Consider the following 23,229-nt stretch of genomic DNA (forward strand, 5'->3'; position numbering starts at 1 on the left):
TAGGCCTGCTAAACATCCATCATTTGTGACTTCTTGTCACCTCCTTCTTTACTGAACCTTTTGCTTCCTGGACCCTCTTTTTTGGTTTACTTTACCATTTCAGCAGAGTGCATTTTCCAGCAGCTGTCTGAGAAAAGGTGAATGGGGGGTATGATTTTAAGGCCTTGCGTGGCTGACATTGTCTTTCTTTTACTCTTACACTTGATTGATAATTTGGGTATAGAATTTTAAATTGGGAATAATTTCCTCTCAGAAGTCTTAAGGCTTTTCTCATCTTCAGGCTTTTCTCTAGTGATGTCTATTGGCATCTGCTTCCTAACTCTTTGCATGTAATCTCTTCCCTTTTTGGGAGCTTTCAGGAAGATGAGTGACTTTGAAAAAGTTAACTGGGTTGGTCACTTGCAATCCATAATCCCATGTCCCTCAGCTATGGGAAATGTGCTTGTATTATTTCTCCATTCCTATTAGTCAGATTTTGGACTAGCTGAATTGATTCTTTAGTTTTCTTACCTATTTTATTCTGTTTATTTTTAGCACACCTCCCCTTCCATTTATCTTTCAACCCATTTATGGGAATTTTAACTTTCCTATTTTTAATGTCCAAGAGTGCTCTCCTTTCCTCTAATCTATTCCCTTTTGTGTATATGTTCTTGTTTTACACTGACAGTAATATATTTTCTTTCATATCTTGACAGGTTATAGTTTTTTCTTCTCTTTGAAGTGTTCTTCTGCTACATTATTTTGTTTCCTTTGAGTTCTTTTGTTTTCCTATTTGTCTTGGTCTTTCCTTACTTGCTGGAAGGTTTCCTCAGATGTCTGATGATCCTCTGTTCATATTTAAGAGTGAGATGCCAAAAAGCTCTGTGTCAACTACCGACTGTCATCGTAGGATGATGGAGTGGGGACCCAGGCATTTTATGGAGGATCCACAGAAGGCACTACCAGAGTCTTTTGGTCCCCCCACCCTCCCGCCGATTTCTTTTTCTAATCTCCTTCCTTACAGAGGAGACATGATACATTTGGCTGTCAAAAACGGGGTCTAGAATGTAATTTTCAAAATTCAGTTGATACTTATTTCCTCTGTTTTTGGTATGGTGACTCTCCCTTCCCTGAATCTGGAAGCTCCTTGCTGATATCTCTACTGAACAAGCCTCCGATCCTCTGCTAGGGTGGGAGAGGGGAGTGGCTTGTCCATGTGAGATGAGGGAGGAAACCTAAGGGTTTCATTGCTGCTGCTTTCACATCACATAGACTCTGAATCCACCTGTTTCCAGCTCTGTGCCTCACCCCTGCCTTTGCTGTACCTGGCGGTGTTCTGTGACTCTGCTTCTAATTGATACCTCCCTCAGCAGGGGCTCAGCATTCCGCGTCTCAACACTGCTAACTCCATCCATTCTCTTTTTCAAAAGTCTGCTGGAATCTCTTGCTGACTCTTGTCTCTTATTCTGTTTGTCCTTGTGGGTTTACTCCTTGCTTGCTTTAAATCATTACGCTCATTATAGTGGGACTCCAGAGGGGAGATGCATGTAACAGTCAACCACAAACTCCTCTCAGCAGCATTTGACATGATACTCTAGCTCCTCTTTGCTGAAGCTCTCTTTTCCCTCAGCTTTAAAAACAGCATACTGGCCGAGCATAGTGGCTTATCCCTGTAATCCCAGCACTTTGAGAGGCCGAGGTGGGCAGATCACGAGGTCAAGAGATCGAGACCATCCTGGCCAACATGGTGAAACCCTGTCTCTACTAAAAATACAAAAATTAACTGCGCATGGTGGTGCACACCTGTAGTCCCAGCTACTCAGGAGGCTGAGGCAGGAGAATCACTTGAACCAGGGAGGCAGAGGTTGCAGTGAGCCAAGAATGCACCACTGCACTCCAGCCTGGTGACAGAGCAAGACTCCGTCTCAAAAAAATAAACAAACAAACAAAAATCAAACAAACAAAAAAAAACCCAGCACGCTTTCCAATAATCCAACCACCATAGGCCCTAGTCCTCATCCTCCTTTTCTGGCTCTTCCTCTAACTATAAAATGTTGGTGATCCTCAGGTCTCTGTTTTAAACCGATCTCCCCTTCTCACCTAGCTCTCTCTATCCAATTTTTTGAGGTCTCAGCTTAGATGTTGATGTCCTGTACTTAATACAAACCTTCCCTGACCCCTACTCCAATTAGGTTAGCACTCCTTGTTGGTGCACTCCTAGGCCCCATACCTTTTCCTCTGTAGCTCATCACAGTCACATTACTGATCAATGTCTTTCTGGATGGACTTCAAGATCCACTAGGGCAGAGTCCCTGTCTGCTTGTTCACAACAGCAGCCACGGCCTGAGCAGAGTGCAAGGCACATAGAAGGTGCAAAAGAAACACATACCAAATAAACACATTTGCAAAAATATATGAATGAATGAAACAAGAGAAGTGCATTTAAATCTGGGCTTGTCTCTGTACTTGCTGTGTGATCTTGGACCAGTGAAAAAGTCTTTCAGGGCTGGGGGCAGTGCAGTGGCTCATGGCTGTAATCCAAGCACTTTGGGAGGCTGAGGGGGGTGGGTCACCTGAGGTCAGGAGTTTGAGAATAGCCTCACCAACATGGTGAAACTCTGTCTCTACAAAAAATTAGCTGGGTGTGGTGGCGCATGCCTATAATCCCAGCTACTTGGGAGGCTGGGGCAGGAGAATCGCTTGAACCTGGGAGGCGGAGTTTGCAGTCAGCCGAGATTGGGCTGTTAAACTCTAGCCTGGGCAATAAGAATGAGAGTCTGTCTCAAAAAAAAAAAAAACCTTTCAGAAAAGAGCCTTAATTTTCCTGAAACTCAGCTTGCTGTGTCTATTAAGTTGGGATAATAATCCTACCATCCTATTCAGTAGGTTGTGTGGATCAGAAAAAGGAAGAAAGAAAAAATTGTATGTCATTGTGTTCAGTAAGCTAAACTCTTACACAATATAAGGGATTATTACTGTAATGGTAAAATCTGTTACACAGAAAATTCTTGTCTGTTTTGGGGATGGGGATGTAGGAAACAGAACAGCAGGCTCGAGTTTTCAAATCTCAGGATTCTTTAAAATACGCTTTCTTTCTTAAAGTGAATCCTCAGTAAGCCTTCTCTGTATTTTCTAACACAAGGCACTCAAGATCTAGAGACCATCTGGGGTCTTTTCTTTCCTCTCAAGCAAAACCAGTTTAGAAACATGGTGGGCCTTCATGGCTAATGGTTTTAATTCAATGCAATTTCTTAAACAACAAAAGCAAACAACATTGGACATATTTAAAATATTTATATGCATACAGGCATGTAACAGAGCTGACAAAACATACATGTGCCCATATCACCTGGGACACTTAAGTAATTACACTGGCAGGAAGACTTTTGTTCGATTCAGATCCTTTTCTGGTCCTCTACATTTGTTCATTTTATCACCTGAGCTAAATGGGGAGAGGAGGAAACTCTTAGAGGTTATAGGGTTGACAAAAATCTTGGCTTTCTGACATGGTTTGGCTGTGTCCCCACCCAAATCTCATCTTGAATTGTAGCTTCCATAATTCCCATATGTTGTGGGAGGGACCCGGTGGGAGACAACTGAATCATGGGGACATTTCCCCCATTCTGTTCTCATGGTTGTGAATAAGCCTCATGAGATCTGATGGTTTATAAGGGGTTTCCCCTTTGCCTTGATTCTCATTCTCTCTTGTGTGCCACCAGGTAAGATGTGCTGTTCGCCTTCTACCATGATTGTGAGACCTCCCCAGCCATGTGGAACTGTCAGTCCATTAAACCTCTTTTTCTTTATAAATTACCCAGTCTCAGGTATATCTTTATGAGCAGCATGAAAATAAACTAATACATTTTCATATCCCCATCAGAATCTTTGAAGCACCACATTAGGCTCAGCATGGAAGATCCACTGGACTCCAATGATCAGCCTGACAAACGCTCTCCTGGCCATACCCTGTAAACAGTGCCTTGGCTTCCAGGGAAGGAAGTGGGCAGGTGGAAAAAGCAGTGGTCTCAGAGTTGAAAGACTTGAATTCCAGTTCAAACTCTACCTCTAAATATGTGGATTAGGCAAATTACCTTGTTATTAATGCAGGTGTTTATATTGTAAACATAACTTCTGTTTTTTTCTGGGACTGAAAATTATAAGCATTTTCCCATAGTTCAGATTTTTATAATAATTTTTAATGACTATATAATATTAAGTAGATATGCTACATTTTATTATATGCTTTCTTATAATTAGACACTTGGATTGTTTCCAAATTGCCACAATTTTAAACAATGGTGTGATAAGTATGCAGCTTTTCCTAGGTACTGGTTTATTTCTTTAAGAGATACTCTCAGAAGCTGAGCATTTTTATGTTTTAATACAAAATGCCAAACTGCTTTCCCAAAGGGTTGTACTGATTTATGATGCAACTAGTAATATATATTGGTATAGTTCCACTGCAGCCTCAATGGGATTGGATATTAACTTGAAGGATTCTAACTTATTAGGTTAAAAAAAAGATACACCATTATTTTAACTTGTACTGCTTCAATTATTAGTGTGGTTAAACATATTTCATGTATGTTTATTGTATACTATACATTTTTGAAAGCTTTTCTACACATAAGCTTTAGCCATTACCTGTAAGATCATAATGCTTTTATTCCCCCCACAGCATCTGAGCTTTAATGTCATATACGTATTAACTCTCGGTCACTCTTGTTTACTGCATGTATTTTCTTACTCTATGATTTTTCTTATTTGGTAAGTTTTGTAAGATGTGGAAATTTTACATATTTATGTAAACATTTGTCAATCTTTTTCTTTGTGGTTTCTTCAGTGACTTTAGTGCTTAAAAGTCCTCTTCAACCCAGAGATATGTGAATATTGGGTTTTACCCTCTTTTAGCTTGACTTTTAAATATTTACCTCTTTAATCCATCTGAAATTTATTTTGGCATATGGTATGAGGTGAAGTCTGAATCAGAGGTTGAAAATGAAAATTCCTCTAGGGACCAGGCAGGTAAGTTAAAGGAGTAAAGCAGGCCAGGTACACATAAGAAAAACAGAGGAGGTGGAAATGGGTGAATTGCAGAGTATGGGTTCCATCCAAAGCGGGCAGGGACTTGTTCCCACAGGAATTTGGGTCCTCTAATTTTTTAAGGGAAGCCATAAACCTATAGTTTTGTGGAGAGTCATCCAATGTTAAACAGTGGGCCAACACTGCGGGCTAAAACTCCTCTGTGTCTTATCAACCGCATCCATCTCACTGAATGCCACTGTGCAGACTCGGGTTACAGTTGATGCTTTTCCAAGTTATTGCAAAAACATTTATTGATCCAGCCTTCTCTTCTCCATTAATTTGTAGTTCTTCATTTTTCAAATAATAAATTTTTACATGTAACTGGTAATATTTGTAGGCAAATTTACTTCATTAATCTGCTTGACTCCTATTCTCTTTTATTAAGGATTTATGATATATTAAGATAGTTAAAGATGAGTACCTTTTCATGATTCTTCCTGTAATTTCTTCCATACTTTCATCTTTTTATTGTTCCAGATGAAGTCTTTAGCCACACAATCAAATCTCTTCAATTCCCTTTAGAATTCTGTTTGACATTCCATTAAACTTAGAAATTGACATATTTAGAGTATTTCACCTTCCCATCTAGGAACATGTTATAGTTCCTAATTATTCATGTCCTGTTTTATAGCTCTCAATAAAATTTTGCAGTTTTTGTCACACAGGTCACATATAGTCCTCATTAAGATGATACTTTAATTTTTATTGATTTTTTTTGACTGGGACATTTTTCATTATATTTCATAAGTGGTTGTTGCAGGTATATGGGAAATCTATTGACTTTTGAAAAGCTATCTTGTACCCCAGTTACAAGTTCTGAATTCCTATTAAGTAAAACAGTTTTTCAATTAATGTTTTTGTTTCTCTAGGAATACAAACATACCCTTCACAAATAACGATGACTTTGTCTCAGCCTCTTGTTTCTATGTCATATGTTATCTTGGACAAAGCTTCTAAAACAATGCTAACTAATCGGTGCACCTTATTTTATTAGTGATTTTAAAGATAATTTTTCTAACATTTAACCAGGAACCATAATATTGACTTTTGACTAAAAGCTGATGTTCTTAGGATGCTGTTTCTTTTTTTGTCTTTCATTTTCAGTATTTCTATGACTTAGTATTATCCTCAGAGGTGATTCTGTTACTTAGTGAACACAAAAGACAGATCTCAGCACAGGGCACAGTGCATTCAAAGGTGTCGGGGGCTTGCAAAATACATGTGAACCAGATACGCCTGCTGGGGTCCCTAGTTCTGCCTCTGCCCTGCCTTGAACACAACTCTCTGCCTAATCTGGAAAATGGAGATAGTAATTCTGACTGCATGAGTTGGTTATGAGAATTAAAATAAGTTAACATAAATAAATTGTGCTTAGTGTAATATTTGGCACCTAAGAAAAGCTCAACAGATTTCACTTTCTTCCCCCATCACTTAAAAGAAAGAGATAATGGTGGAACAATCTCCCAAATGCAAGCTTTCCAAGGAATAGCTTGCATTTATAGGCTTGAGAAAACTCAAACTCTATTTGTGAAAAACATCACAGTAGCCTTCTGCTTTAGTTCACAGGGCTTTTTCTCACTTTCTCAAAATTATACAGTCCATCCCTTGCACCCTGAATAGACTCTCTTGGCCTATGACACAAATGAAAATAAAAAAAAAATCAGGCTGACATGTAATATGAACCAGAAATGAAACAAACTGAGCTTCTTTTAGCCCAGAACATGAGCATTGCTTAGATAAAGGCATGAACAAGCAGCTACTCAAACTAAAACCAGATGCTCAGAGGTTTCTGGCTTACAATTTGTTATAACCCTTCATATAACACTCATTGTGCTGGCATTTCAACAGAAAGTTTTCTGCTCTGTTTAAGCAGCAAGAAACCAGCCCTAACTTCCCTCAAATCTGCCATCACTAAATGTTTGCTTGATTGTAAAGGAGCTCTTTCCCCAAATAGAGATTCTTGGTATATACTCTTCCGCCCAGCGAAGTGTCAGGGAGTGACAAAGCTCACACCCTGCAGCATCCTCAGTCTGAACTGTCTTCCCAGTGTAGTAGGAAAGGAAACGTGGGGGTACTAAGGAAATGGGTACTGACTTGGGAGGGGCCCAGGAATGAAAGCCAGTGTAGGTAGAGCATGATTCTTCAGGCAGACTGGCCTAGATTCAAATCCTGGCTCTATTCTTACTCAGCATGTGACGAGGCAAGTTTGTTACTTTCTCGGAACCTTGTTTCATCATCTCTACAAAGAAAATAAGGTTGTTCCTGCTTTCCTAGGCCTATTACAAACTTTAAGTTAGGTAATGCAGGTATAACACTTAGCATGCTCCTGGGACTCTGTAAGCCCTCAAAAATGTTAAGTGCATATTACTGCCAATAACAATAGCGAACACTTGTATAGCACCTATTACATGCCAGGCACTGTTCTCCATATTTTACAAATATTAACTCATTTTAACTTCATAATTACCTTCATGAGTTGGGTACTAATATTACTGTCATTTTTTAGATTAGGAAACTGAGGCACTGATGGGTTACCTGTCTTGCCCAAAGTCCCACTGCTATTATGTGGCAGAGACTGTATTCAACCAGCCACCTGGCTTCAAATCCATTCTCTAACCACTAAACCACACTGCCTCTCTTTATTGTTATAATGCACACTATTTTCTTTAGTGCCACCTTGAGACTGCCTTTACACAGAAGGGAACACACACAATTCAGGCCATAAGTGGCTTACTTTGTAAGGCAATCCATTTCTGGAAAGCACTGTTCACCCTGAGATCGGCGTGAACCCTACCCTGTATCCCACTCCCATCCACCTTCAAGGTTGATCTCATCTTCCTTGCCCTCTCCCCATCCCACAGGAAGAGGTGTGTCTCCTCCTTTCCTAGGCTCCTCCTTCTGCCTCTGCCCTCCATTCCATGCCTCCCACTTTCTTCCATTAATCATCTCCCCTCTCTCCTGGGCCTCCAGTCTTCACCCCTGGCTTCTTTCCCACAGCTGACAGCACGTCCAAGGCTTCCCCACCTTACATAAACCTTTACTTGAACCTGCCTCCTCCTCAGGTTACTCCCATCTGTCTCCTTCCCTGCTCTGTCTAGAAGGAACTGTTTCCACTCTATGCCTCTCATTCACTCCTGAACTCGTGGTGACCCTGCTTCTGTCTGCACCAATAGGCGGAAGCTGCTCCCACCGAGGGTGCCAGTGACCTCCTAATGACCAATGCCAGCAGCTTCTTTGTAATCATCTTTCTAAGTTTTCTCTACTTTTTCCCCTGTCTGTCTTCTGAACATTGGGGTTCCATCCTTGACTCCTTGCTTCTCGGTTGGTACATCTCCTTAGGTACTCTAACCTCCACCTTCTCCTTTGTCACACCCACACTCATGCTGTCCATCAGGTCTCTGTCTCAAATTCAGAGCTATCCCCAAGTCAAGACCTACCTATCCATCTTCCTATTAGTAACTGCCAATAACTAACTTTCACTGGGAAGTTCTCTTAGCAGCTCAGCAACTCACTTCCCGTCCTTATTTCCTAATGTACTTAGTGATATCACCATCCATCTAGTCTCCAAGGTCGAAACTCAATGCCTATCCCTTACAGGTAAAATTCAAGTGGTCAATAAAACCAGCCTATAATGTCCTGGAATGTCTTCCCTCTTTTATACAAAAGCAGTGGCATTTGCTTTAGTGTAGGTTCTCTTCTCTCATCTAATCCCACTGGCTACAGAAACAGTCTTCCAATTGGTCTCCCTGTCTCATTTGTATATGTCACTGTCAGCCAAAGATATCTATACAAGACCCAACTCATGCTACATCTTCACTTAAAATCTATCCTGTACTCCCCACTGCTTTCAAAACCAGACTTCCAAGCTGGCTAGCCAACAGGGACAAAGCCTGTCCCAGGCTGGCCTGGACCTCATTTTCCAGGCTCTCCTCTGGGTATCACCCTCTCATGTACTCCTCCTACTTCCAGTCTCCTGGACATACCAGGCACTCACACAACAAGGGCATACATGAGAGAGGGCATGACGAGAAACGTGTAGATATTAGGGTCAGATAGAACTGGATTCAAACTCTAGCCCCTTCACTAATTGGGTATTTAACTTCTGCCTAGTCATTTAAATATTCTGAGCTTCATTTTCCTATGGGGGGTGGGCAGAAAATATTTACTTCATATGCCTATAGTAAAAGTTTGAAATAGTTTATGTAGGCCAGGTGTGATGCTCATGCCTGTAATCCCAGCACTTTGGGAGGCTGAAGTGGGAGGGTCACTTGAGGCCAGGAATTCAAAACCAGTCGGGGCAACACAGAGAGGCCAGGCATAGTAGCTCATACCTATAATCCCTGCACTTTGGGAGGCCGAGGCAGGTGGATCACTTGAGGTCAGGAATTCAAGACGAGCCCGGCCAACATGGTAAAATCCCTTCTCTACTAAAAACAAAAAATTAGCTGGGCATGATGGTGGACACCTGTAATCCCAGCTACTTGGGAGACTGAGGAAAGAGAATTGCTTGAACCCAGGAGGCGGAGGTTGCAGTGAACTGAGATTGCACCACTGCACTCCAGCCTGGAAGACAAGAATGAGACTCTGTCTCAAAAATAAATAAATAAATAAACAAACAAACAAACAAACAAACAAATAAAATAAACATAGAGAGATCCTACCTCTACAAAAAATAATTTTAAAAAATTTAGTTAGCTGTGGTGGCACACATTTGCGGTCCTAGCTATTTGGGTAGCTGAGGTAGAAGGATTGCTTGAGGCCAGGAGTTCAAAGCTGCAGTGAGCTATGATTGTGCCACTGGACTCCAGCCTGGGTGACAAAGCAAGACCCTGTCACTAAAAAACAAAACCAAACAAACAATAAATAGTTTATGTTAAATATCTAAGATAATACTTAAGACACAGTACGCATTGAATAAACAGTAGCCAAAATTATTAATTTTGCCAAGTATTTCCAGAGAAGAGTTTGTAAAGACTGAAAAGCACCAAAACTAGAATGGGACATTGGAGAAGTTCCTTATGAACTCTGAAGAAAGCCAAATTTATAAGAACAAATAGCAGTTAGTGCCTTGGAATGTTCTGGAACTCACGTTTCCATTTTTGAGTTACAGTAGTACTGGCAAAGAAAGATGGAATCTAGCAGGCTTGGGATGCATAAAGTCCTGAGGACAGAAAGAGCCTTCCTCAGCCAGGTACCTGGCAGTGCCTTGAAAGGGTGACTGTGCCTTCATTCCCTCAAAGCTGCCCATAAGAAATTCATGCCCATAACAGAAGCTTCTAGCTTGCAGGGAAGAACATCAGTGATGTCTGACCTTCTTGCTAGGGGTTCACTGACCCTCTGATGGGGGTCTTCCATGTTCACAGTCTTGTCAGGCAGCTGGGCTCCAGGGGAAGTTACTGGGATTGGATTCAAAGACTTGGTTTTATGTTGCTGTGTGAGCCACTGGTCATAGACTATTTCCTCATCTTTGAAACACAAATAATGATCCTTTCCAGCCAGTTCATCTGTGTGGTTGAGCAGAGACTGCTACTATCTTATGGTCTTCTCAAGTCCTCCTTGTTATTAACTGTGTCCCCCTACCAAATCCATATATTGAAGCCTAACCCCCAAAGTGACTGTATTTGGAGATAGGGCCTATATGGAGCTAACAAAGGTTAAGTGAGGTTCACAATGGTACGGCCTTAATCTGATAGGACTTATGTCCTTATAAAAAGAGGAACAGTGAAATAAAAGAGGACACAAACAAATGGAAGAACATACCATGCTCATGGATAGGAAGAATCAATATTGTGAAAATGGCCACACTGCCCAAGGTAATTTACAGATTCAATGCCATCCCCATTAAGCGACCAATGACTTTCTTCACAGAATTGGAAAAAAACTGCTTTAAAGTTCATATGGAATCAAAAAAGAGCCCACATTGCCAAGACAATCCTAAGCAAAAAGAACAAAGCTGGAGGCATCACACTACCTGACTTCAAACTATACTACAAGGCCACAGTAACCAAAACAGCATGGTACTGGTACCAAAACAGAGATATAGACCAATGGAACAGAACAGAGTCCTCAGAAATAATAGCACACATCTACAGCCATCTGATCTTTGACAAACCTGACAAAAACAAGAAATGGAGAAAGGACTCCCTATTTAATAAATGGTGCTGGGAAAATTGGCTAGCCATAAGTAGAAAGCTGAAACTGGATCTTTTCCTTACTCCTTATATGAAAATTAATTCAAGATGGATTAGAGACTTAAATGTTAGACCTAAAATCATTAAAACCCTAGAAGAAAACCTAGGTAATACCATTCAGGACATAGGCATGGGCAAGGACTTCATGTCTAAAACACCAAAAGCAACAGCAACAAAAGCCAAAATTGACAAATGGGATCTAATTAAACTAAAGAGCTTCTGTAGAGCAAAAGAAACTACCATCAGAGTGAATAGGAAACCTACAGAATGGGAGAACATTTTTGCAATCTACTCATCTGACAAAGGGCTAATATCCAGAACCTGTAAAGAACTCAATCAAATTTACAAGAAAAAAACAAACAACCCCATCAAAAAGTGGGCAAGGGATATGAACAGACACTTCTCAAAAGAAGACATGCATACAGCCAACAGACACATGAAAAAATGCTTGTCATCACTGGCCATCAGAGAAATGCAAATCAAAACCACAATGAGATACCATCTCACACCAGTTAGAATGGCAATCATTTAAAAAATCAGGAAACAACAGGTGATGGAGAGGACGTGGAGAAATAGGAACACTTTTACACTGTTGGTGGGATTGTAAACTAGTTCAACCATTGTGGAAAACAGTGTGGCGATTCCTCAAGGATCTAGAACTAGAAATACCATTTGACCCAGCCATCCCACTACTGGGGATATACCCAGAGGATTATAAGTTATGCTGCTATAAAGACACATGCACACGTATGTTTATTGTGGCACTATTCACAATAGCAAAGACTTGGAATCAACCCAAATGTCCATCAGTGACAGACTGGATTAAGAAAATGTGGCACATATACACCATGGAATATTATGCAGCCATAAAAAAGGATGAGTTTGTGTCCTTTGTAGGGACATGGATGCAGCTGGAAACCATCATTCTCAGCAAACTATCACAAGAACAGAAAACCAAATGCCGCATGTTCTCACTCATAGGTGGGAATTGAACAATGAGATCACCTGGACTCGGGAAGGGGAACATCACACACCAGGGCCATCAGTGACAGACTGGATTAAGAAAATGTGGCACATATACACCATGGAATACTATGCAGCCATAGAAAAGGATGAGTTCGTGTCCTTTGTAGGGACATGGATGCACCTGGAAACCATCATTCTCAGCCAACTATCACAAGAACAGAAAACCAAATACCGCATGTTCTCACTCATAGGTGGGAATTAAACAATGAGATCACTTGGGTACAGGAAGGGAATCATCACACACCAGGTCCTATTGTGGGGAGCTTCTGTTTTATTCACTGTTTTATTCACTGTGAAACCTCCAGCACTTAGCAAAGCAGATGTTCAGCAAATGCTGAATACTTGACACATTTAGAAACACACTGAGTACCTACCATGAATCCTATGCTTTCACATCGTTGTCAGATTCTCTAAAGAAAGTTTGATTCCCAAGGATAGATGAGTTTGGTGAGGGTAAGACTTATCCAAAATTCCATAGCTCATAACTAGTACAGCCCAAATCTAAACCCAGGCTGGGTTGACTCCAAAGTCTTTGTCCTTTCCTTGGACCACACCATCTATCTGGTCAGCTCTACCCCCAACTGTACTCCTGCCTCCAACAACCTCAACTATCAACCACCAGTGCCAATTCCAGCAGAGATTCACATGTTAATTGCAGCTAGGTTATTCCTAAGAGGGTGTTACCGAACAGGCGGCCTCACATTTAATTATGTCCCACATATCAGTGGTGCTGTAAAGGGAAAGAAAAAATAATACCACTATGTGAGAACCCTCTCAAAGCTGCCGTTCTGTCAGTGGAAAAGCCAGCTGGCAAACGGGAATGAGCAACTGCCTTTAGCAACTGATAGAAAAAAAAAAAAAGAGCTAAACGAAAATAAAAATTTAATCATCAGTTGTAAAAATTAAACCATTACTGATAAAATATCTTCCATCAGAAGCTCCATCTGAATGGAGGGTGGGAGCAGGGGTTCCTGCAGCAGGAGTGAGTGCCAGGTTAGAGATGTTCTATAAACAAGTCAGATGAGTGGACAGCAGGCATGTGGCCGGCACACCGTGAGTCTAGGAGGTGTGAGTGCCATGGTCTCTAAGGCCCCATCTGTCTTTCTGACTCTCTATGAGAGGGTATAAGGACACACATGGATGTCACCACTCCAGAAACTTGGATTTAGACCTGGTCACTGAGATGTAAGAGTAAGAATGTGTGTTTTGGATTGCTAACCTACCTCTGCTATTTCCTATTTATGAGATCTTGGCAATTAGCATTAGATCTCTGAGCCTCAATTTCTGAATTAGGCTTCTCTGTGTTTCTCTGGATTTCTTTACCAAGACGTGTGTTTACCACTTATCATTATTTATCTTTACATATGTGTATATATATTTGATGATTGTATTTAAACTTGAGAATCCATCTAAAACTGCCTCAAACCTGTCTACGAACACCATGGAGGCAGAAAGCATGACTATTTTATATACCAGTGACAGTGCATGCCTGCTCAGAACTGGCACATGAAAGGCAATGAGTAAACATGGGTTGAATAAAGAACAAATGAACAGATGCAGTGTCTAGGTCTGTCTGCAACCTGAGTCTACCACTCTGGACTTGCTCCTGCTGTCTGTCCCCCTTAAAGCATCATGCAAGGTGCTTTGAGGCATAATGGAAAACATCATAGTTCCTGGATGATACAAAGAGACTGAACCAAGCCTTTTTCCTTCCTCCTCAATTACATGGGCAGCTTCTCCTTTTTCTCAGCTTCACTTACCCTAACTTACTAGCCCATGAAAAACCTCAAGGTCAAGTACCATGTCTGCCTCCTGGCTATACTCGATGCCCGGACAAGGGTCTGGCACATGGTAAGGGGGAGGTTTTAGTTGGTCTTTGTTGAACCAAACAGACTTGATGAAGTCTGTGGCAGACAGTGCTATGTGCCTACCCCATATTCATTCCCCTTCTCCCTGAGAGAACCCTAATTTTGTTGAGAGTACCAATGTGGCAAGCTAAAAATATGCCCTTCCTCAGACTTCCTTATAGCTCTGAGTGTCCAAGTGACACAGCTCTGCCAAAGAAATGTAAGCTGAATGTTTTAGGAAAAATTCTGCTTTCCTGCTTCTTTATCTTTTCTTATTTTTCCTGCCTCACATGCAGACATGAGCCCCGGAATTATAGCTGCCATTTTATGACCATGAGGTAGCAAGCATAAAACAGCAGCCAACCCCTAGACAAAAAGTGTATATGAGAACATCAAAACTCCACTTAAATGCTACTCTAGTGGGGATTTTGGTTATCTGTACACTATTGCCTTGCTAAGTATTTCCCACAGAGAGACAAGCCTTTATTGCTTGGTTTCTGCAGTGTCCTTGGGCTACTTTTTCTTCTTACCTGCTCTTGCAATTCCAGGTAAAGATTCAGAAGGTACAGCAATGGCAGAACACTTTTACACTGTTGGTGGGATTGTAAACTAGTTCAACCATTATGGAAAACAGTATGGCGATTCCTCAAGGATCTAGAACTAGAAATACCATATGACCCAGCCATCCCATTACTGGGTATATACCCAAAAGATTGTAAATCATGCTGCTATAAAGACACACGCACACGTATGTTTATTGCGGCACTATTCGCAATAGCAAAGACTTGGAATCAACCCAAATGTCCATCTGTGACAGACTGGATTAAGAAAATGTGGCACATATACACCATGGAATATTATGCAGCCATAAAAAAGGATGAGTTTGTGTCCTTTGTAGGGACATGGATGCAGCTGGAAACCATCATTCTCAGCAAACTATCACAAGAACAGAAAACCAAATACCACATGTTCTCACTCATAGGTGGGAATTGAACAATGAGATCACCTTGACTCGGGAAGGGGAACATCACACACCGGGGCCTATTACGGGGAGGGGGTATGGGGAAGCGGGGAGGGATTGCATTGGGAGTTATACCTGATGTAAATGACGAGTTGATGGGTGCTGATGAGTTGATGGGTGCAGCACACCAACATGGCACAGGTATACATATGTAACAAACCTGCACATTGTGCACATGTACCCTAGAACTTAAAGTATAATAATAATAATAATAATAATGAAATAAATAAAAAAATTAAAAAATAAAAAAAGATCCTAAGGGCAGCAGAGATGCTGGGGGTGGGGACAGTGGGGAGCCCTGCCCTTCAGTGAGCAGAGATGGCTACGGGCAGGGCTAGTCTCTGAGTCTGCAGATGTAGTGCTCTGATACTCCTAGCTCTCTTCCACTCAACAGAATTTTGGCCACAGTCTGTCTCCAATGTGCTGACTTGAGCTCCCTTGGCCTACAATTTCATTCCACTTATACGAGATTGCTCCAAATAGATCACCATATCAGGGAGAGGTAAATTCACAGGGTGCTTTTCCAAAGAAGTGTTTCCATTAGAAATTTCACAAAGTGTTGCCAATGTCATTAATAAGAAGGTTAATTTATTACCAAGAGACCTCAGTTCTTCATTGCTGTATTTATATCTTATAAATCAGAGGAAGGGGATATAAGGAGAGGTGGAGAAGAGACTTATTAAAAACCAAAAATCACTCCTCAATCATTTTTCTTAGTTTCTTCATTTAAGTAGTGCAGGTTTTTACACAAATTATGGTATATAATGTCAGAGATTTTTCTCTCCAGATCTTTGTAAATGCACTCAGAGGCGAATACCTAATCAAAGTAATGGAAATAAAGAAATAACACAGTCCAGTGGTCTTTGGAAAATCATGAAGGACCCAATTTTGGTGACCCTTGGAAGACAGGAATTTGGGTGAATTTAGGTGAAGTATCGAGGCATACCTAGAGAAAAAGAGGAATGGATTGTAGGGAAAGCAAATCACTAGCTAGCATCATTGGACAAGTTCTTTGTCCTTCCTCACACCCTCTTTCCCTCCCTCCATTTTTTTTCCCTTCTGAAGTCACTAAGTTCAATCCCAGTAACCTCCCTTGACCACATAAATTCACGAGCTCTCGTTCCAGGTCTCATCAGATAGACCTTCTAGCTCTAATCATTTTATTCCCTTGCTCAAAAGCCTGCCATAGTGTCTGATATTTAAACAATAAATGTTTTGCTTAGCGTGGCATTTAAGGCTTTCCTTGATAACTCATTTCTCTCCTTTGAGGCATCCTGTGCTCTAGTCAAACAGAACTGCTGGCTTCTTATAGCCAGCTCTTACTTTTCAGCCTACCGAACTTTACTCATGCTGGTAGTACCTACTATCTGGAATAATTTCCTTAACACCTGCCCTCCCATTTTCCTTTTTTAAATGTAAAAATTTCACCCATTCTTTAAGGTCCAAATTAAATGTCACTTCATCCAGAAAGCTCTCCCTGACCCATCCAGCTAGACAAGTCCTCACCTCCCTTCAACCCTCATGGGACTTTGATTCATGACTCCAGGAGAGACCATTCTTACTCTTTTCCTTGGCTTAGAGCTATTTACTATATAAATCTTTCATCTCCCTTAATCTGGTCTATGAGCTACTTTTGCCAGAAGCCATGTCATACCTTCCCCATAGCCTCAGCTTGGGTAAGAACAAGGATGCAATACTTGTCGGATAATGGAAAGCAAAGAGGAAGGAGAGAAGGAGGAATAGAGGGAAAAAAGAAACTAAATCTGCTTCTAATCCCTGGACATAAAGAACAGACTGATTTATAATAACTGCCTGGACATGAACAAAATGACTCTTCTCTTCAACGAGTACCAGGGAGGCCAGAGCAAGTTTCTCATAAAAATTCCCAGTCTCTACATTTTCTAACAGCAGCTCTCATTTCTTTTCTCTAGGTTTCTAAATCCACTGCAGGGCACCTCTGTTATGTTCTAGCTTGGCTCACATTGCCACAATGTCCGGCTGATCTGTCCTCTATGCTTCAGCATCAGCCAAAATGAAAAGATAAGATGCTGTCTGAAGAATGAAAACAGTACAATACGACTTGTTAGGTCTTGAGTTGCAAGCAATACATACAAAGGTATTTTTACTTTTAAAATTTTAGATGTGAGATTTTCCTCATGGTCTTCTTAATGACTTCTCAAGAAAACTTCTTGGGTTGATGTAATATGGTTATTAATAATTGAAGGCAAGTTAACAAGGGGGAAATTACATTCCATATAATACAAATGGAAAAAATATTTAATAGTAACAGTGAAAAATAGTGAGAGATTATGGTATTGTGGGGACAGTGTGGGATATGGAGACCAAGTTTCATCCTAGCTTTGACCTTAACTTCGGGCTAGTCAACCAAGTTTTCTGAGCCTTGATTTCTTCATCTGTAAAGTTGAGGTCAACATATCTATTGTCTAAACTTCTTGTGAGGACTAGATAACATAAAAAAGAGAGTTAAACATGGTCCTCAACACACAATAGGTGTTCTGTAAATATTTGCTGAGTGAATGAATACATGGAAAACAGAAGTAAGTGATACCAAAAATGGCAGTTTTGATACTGGGAAGAAGGCAAATTGCTAAAGGAGGAGGATCATAAGCTTTGGAGTCAGACAGACGCAAATTCATGTCCTAACTTTTCTTTTAACAACCCTGAACCTTAATTTACTCATCTGCAATAGGGAGGTGATAATAAAAATAAGAATAATCATCTCATGGAATTACTGCAAGCCTTAAAGAATGTATGTGAAAACGCTTTGCAAACTGCAATGAGTGAATTACAGTTCAGCTAGTGATGCACATTCTCCTCCTTCGTTCAACATCTGGGGTCAGCAAGGCAACCCACCTCAGCCCAGCCAGGACCAGAGTCAGTACGCTCGGATTCTGGACCTCCACCCGCAGGGAAAGTCTGTTGTTTCTGAAAAAAGCTTCCACGTTTTATTCTAAAACTTGCTTGGTTTCAGTGCTGTGTGTGTGTGTGTGTAAATGCATCTAGTTCACCGGGAGCTCTGTCAACATCAGGTCTCTGTGAGTATATATTTGTGTGTACGGTTTGTAAAGTGCTTTTAGATTTTTTAAAGGCAAAAGTTAAACTCATTTCATTGAAAATCCTCAGCTGGATTGCATTAAATGGAGGGAAAAGCAAAAACGTACACAATATAGCCATTTGTGAAACACAATTATTTCTCCTGTTACTTAATTACAAACAGACATAAATACTCTGGATTCTGACATCTCAGATCTTCTTAAATTCTAGATCCGCATTTTGACATGTAATGAAGGAAGGGTCGGATTCCAATTTGTGTGTTAAGCAAACCTGAGAGTTACAATTATATATTGGGACCATAATGACTTCACTAAAACAAGACCTAAACTTTTAATTAACCTGCCAAGACAAATTACAACTCATAGCTCAGAGGTAATGATCACAGACAGCTGAGACTCAATGCCAGGGACTCTTGGGGAAAGAGGGATTAATAGCAACATCAGAATCAGTCTGTTTTTGTATTAGAGAAAAAAACAGTATTCATTAAACCATCACTGTAGCTTGAAGTGAGACAGACAGGTCAGAAAGGCAGCAAGAGAAAGGTGGAAGGAGAAAAAGGATGGGAGAGAGTATTAAAACAGCTTCCATTTATTGAGTGCTTGTGGTAGCCCAGAGCCTGTGCTAAGCACTTTCTATTTCTCTGTTTAATCTTCACAGTGGGGATTGCAAAATACTATTGTTCCATTTTCCAGACAAGAAGAATGAGGCTTAGAGAGGTGGCATAACTGTCTCTGGTCGCAGAGCTAACATGCGACAGTGGGGAAGGAATGGAAAATAGTTCTGGTAAGGCATCTGTCTTCAAAGCTTCCTTGACAGAACACCGGAATCAGGATCCCCTGGGCTTTACTGCAGGCCTACTGAGTCATATTTTCTGGAGAAAAGGCCCAGGAATGTGAATTTTCCCCTGGTGTCCCAGGTGATTCTTTTATTCAACAGTGTTTGAGAAACATCTGTAAAGTACTATATCTAACTACTTGCCACTCAAAATGTGGTCCACAGCAGCCTCGGTATCACTGGGTGAGGTTGGAAGTGCTGAATCTAAGGTCCCACCCAGATCTGCTGAAGCAGAATCTGCATTTTATCAAGACTTTCAGGTGGTTCACTCAAGTCTGAGAAGCATAGTATGACTTACTGGCCCTAAAATACATTACAGGGTTAAGAGGAAGTGAAGACAGGTGTCCACATTTAGGTGAGAATAGCAGAACCAGAGGGAAAAGCAAGACCATCCCCCTAATTATGACAAGACAGGTTAGCAAGCTCTGACAAGCCAAGGGTTGGAAAAGATGCTACACTGTGCCTATGGTTTATTCCTCTAAGATGTGTATCCTAATTAAAAGTGGCTTTCTTCTGGGGTTTGTATTAATATCCTTTCATATTTATGCTAAGTTATTAAAAATAAGGAATTCTGATGGTAAAAGTCCTTAGTTTTGAACAAGTGCTACTCTATGCTTCTTTGTAAACCATGCTTAAGGGAAATCAGGCCACGAGACCATGAAGCTGTAACTCGGGCACCACCACGACTTGATGATCATGTCCCTAAACTGTCACCATCCTATCTGGAGAGGAAAAAGAATCAGGGCCTGTAGCCTCCCAAACCCTGCCAAGTGACAGCCTAACAGGATGACGGCCAGCCTAGGGCCTCTGATGACAGGGAACGGGCTATACTGTTAGCCTTAATGTCACCAGTGACTCTGAGCTGCAGCCTCAAATACCAAAATCCTGAAAAACTAAAAGTTGGGAACCCCAAGTGATTTGTGCAAGGTCAATACCCAAGTTTGTGCTGGAGACTGAAAAGGGAGCAAAATCCCTGCCACAGTTCACAAGAAGGTATCCAGGCAGGAAACCAACAGTACCACAACTGCCTGACAGTCGCTGGCGCCAATCCTGCCAGGGGAGCTTGTCCCCTCATTCACTGCGTGACACTGCGCCCCGCTGGGCTGGATGCCAGGAGGCAGACAAGATTCTGTTAAAGCCCTGCCCTCTAGGCACTCAGAGTCCAGCGGCTCAGACAGACATCTCTAAAAACGAGGACTGTACAAAGTGATAATTTCTACATCAGAGCTAGTTGCCTGAAAGCCTCTACCTCCTTCATTTTGCCAAGAGGATAACATATTGAGCCTGTATTTAGAGCAGAAGCTTTTTAGCCATACCCTGTATTTAATGGGAAGATACTTTCTGTCTCAACACAAAGGGTAAAATTTCAAGTAAGTGGGAAATGGCCTGAAAATGACTCCTGTTGTTTAGAAGTAAGAACCAGGGGCTGGGTATGGTGGCTCATGCCTGTAACCTCAGCATTTGGGGAAGTCAAACTGGGCAGCTCACTTGAGCCCAAGAGTTTGAGACCAGCCTAGGCAATGTGGTGAAACCTCATCTCTACAAAACATACAAAAATTAGCTGGGCATGGTGGTGTGTGCCTGTGGTCCCAGCTATTTGGGAGGCCAAGGCAGGAGGATCATTTGAGCCCAGGAATTCAAGGTTGCAGTGAGCCCTGATTGAGATACTGCATTCCAGTCCAGGTAATAGAGTGAGACCTGGTCTAAAAAACAAAAAGTAAGAACCCAGGGTCTTGTAAGAGTTTTAGAAACCTAGTACCAGATTCAGAGATTTTTTTGGGTTTTGTTTGAGACAGTGTCTCAGTCTGTCATCCAGGCTGGAATGCAGTAGTATGATCACAGCTCACTGCAACCTCAATCTCCTAGGCTCAAGGGATCCTCCCACCTCAGCCTCCTGAGCAGCTGGGACCACAGGCATGCACCATCACACCTGGATAATTTTATTATTATTTTATAGAAATGAGGCTTGCTATGTTGCCCAGGCAGGTCTTGAACTCCTGGCCTCAAGCAATCCTCCTGGTTCTGCCTCTCAAAGTGCTGAGATTATAGGTATGAGCCATCACATCTAACCTGGATTCACAAATTTTTATCAGACTCCATTTTTCCATGTCAGAGAGACTCCTAGCCAATGACTGAGACAGAGAGTTTTCAGGTGAACTCCAGACCACGTAGAACTGCTCATTAAGCAGAAACCGATTCCCAGGTGTTCTGTTTAATGCAGTTATATTCTTCCATAACTTTTATTTTCCTGTAGGGAATTTTTATCTCCAGGCTATGTCATAGTGCTTCTAATATAAACTCAGAAAAAGATGTTTTCTGACTTGAACCGCCAAGACCATCACGTCCTCCAGCACACTAGGGCAGTCTAAGAGGTGGACACATTCTGTGCAATGTGTCAGTAAAGAAGAGAAACTCTTTAAATAGGGTACCAGGCTTCCCAGAAACCCACAGGCTTCTGCGCTGGCCCAGGGTCTCAGGGTGAACTGGAAGCTGAGGCCCTCTTCCATTGCAAGGGACAGTGAAGGTGTTAAGCACTCATTTAGCACATAAGGGCCCATTCTTGGTCAGAGATTAGGACATCTCTATTCTCAACAAAACCCCAGTCTGACTGATGGCATGGTTCATCCAGCCTTTTGCACTACCGTTCTTACTCTCTCTTCAAGCCTGTATCCTCTTTTCTCATTGGCCAGGGGTTGTTGGCTCCAAAACAAAAAAGAATGAAAACCAAAACAAAACCCAAACCACAAACAGTGAGGTGAACCAAGTGAGACTCTGAAGACAAATACGTGGGAGAGAAGTGCCAAGAAGAGAGATGTTGCATCTGTGTGGCTTGTCCAGGATTCGTGTCTCACAATTCCACCCCCATCTTGAAATGCACTGCACACCAACCACAGACAGCAGGAGACAAGCAGTGGGCGACAGCCCTGGGCTCAGGTGCCAGTTCAGAAGGGCGGGCGATTCTTTGCGCAGCAGGCCCAGTCAGGAGGGTCTCCTGCCAAGCTCCAGGGCCATCCACAGCTCTGACATCCCCTTGTCAGTGTCAGTCCCAGAATCTCCATGCGGCCTCCCACCCAAAGAGACAATATCCCACAGCCTCCAGAGGGTGTGGCTCCCTTACCAATGGCAGTGGTGAGAAAGGAAACCACTTCTGACTCCTTTCCGTCATTGTAAAAAGCCAGGTGCCAGATTCCTGAATCCAAATACTGGATGAAGCCTGTCTCATGGCTGGAGGGGGGCACAGCTCCCCGAGACTGGCGTGGGGTCCCCTCCAGGCTCCGCGCCTCCTGGGTTAGGAGCCTCCTGCCATCCAGCAGCTCCACAAAGTCAAACTGAAAGACAAAGCAAGCACAGTTAGCAGTGGGTCTGTTCCACCACACACCAGTGTCCTTCCCGGGGCTTCTCCTGGAGAGGACATTGGGAAACCAAAGAGAGGCAAAAAGGGCCCAAAGAGGCTAAGGGTGCAGGAAGGTTGATCAACCAACTCAACTCTTCCCCAGATCCCATTTTTTCATGGTGATACTCTCCCGGTTCTCCTGTGAGTGAGGCATAATTAGAGGATTATTTTTTACTCCATTTTATTTTAGTTCTTTTTGTACCAGTGGTGAGTCTTCCCATGGCTGAGTCTGTATCAGGACATAGTTTTTTTCAATGCCGGGTGTGTGGTTAGAAACCCAGCCACTTTACAATTGGTTGAACTCCATGCAAGTCATGACAACAATCTCAGGGGGTGGTGGAGGGGAGCAGAGGCAGGTGGCTAGGACTGGGATTGGAGCATTGGATGTGATTGGAACATCAGTCATGTGCAAATGAAAATTTGATTTATGTCTATTTTCCTTTGGTCAATGGTTCTTTCTGAATGCTCTAGTTTCAGGGAGCAAATTTAGGGGAACTAAACTGGATTAGCTCAAAATTCTATCAATAATTACATGCTGTGTCAAATACAATTGCCAATTGATCGGAGACTACTCATGTGAGACTCCAGAAAAGTCAGTTACACTGTGTTAACAACAAGTAGGTGGTTAAGTCCTACTGGCCTACTAGCAAGCAAATTGAGTAGTTATCTAGCAAGCTAGCTAGCTTTAAAAACCAAAAAAGATATTTATTCAATTTCATGAAAAACTGTCTGGAGATATGAGGCCAGGACTAGCATACCAGTCTGCAGTCAATAGGG

At 41.8% G+C, this 23,229-nt stretch overlaps 1 protein-coding gene across 1 annotated transcript in view; it reads right to left on the minus strand.

Annotated features, from left to right (window-relative positions):
• TENM4 (teneurin transmembrane protein 4) overlaps positions 1 to 23,229 on the minus strand; it is a 655,906-nt gene that overhangs the window by 177,695 nt on the left and 454,982 nt on the right. The window contains exon 10 of the mRNA XM_033204860.1: positions 22,177 to 22,387. Within this exon, the coding sequence (XP_033060751.1) occupies positions 22,177 to 22,387 (211 nt within the window). The remainder of the gene's footprint in view (positions 1 to 22,176; positions 22,388 to 23,229) is intronic.

Source organism: Trachypithecus francoisi, unplaced genomic scaffold (assembly GCF_009764315.1).
Source record: "Trachypithecus francoisi isolate TF-2019V2 unplaced genomic scaffold, Tfra_2.0 Lachesis_group8, whole genome shotgun sequence".
In the NCBI taxonomy this organism is placed as follows: Eukaryota; Metazoa; Chordata; class Mammalia; order Primates; family Cercopithecidae; genus Trachypithecus; species Trachypithecus francoisi.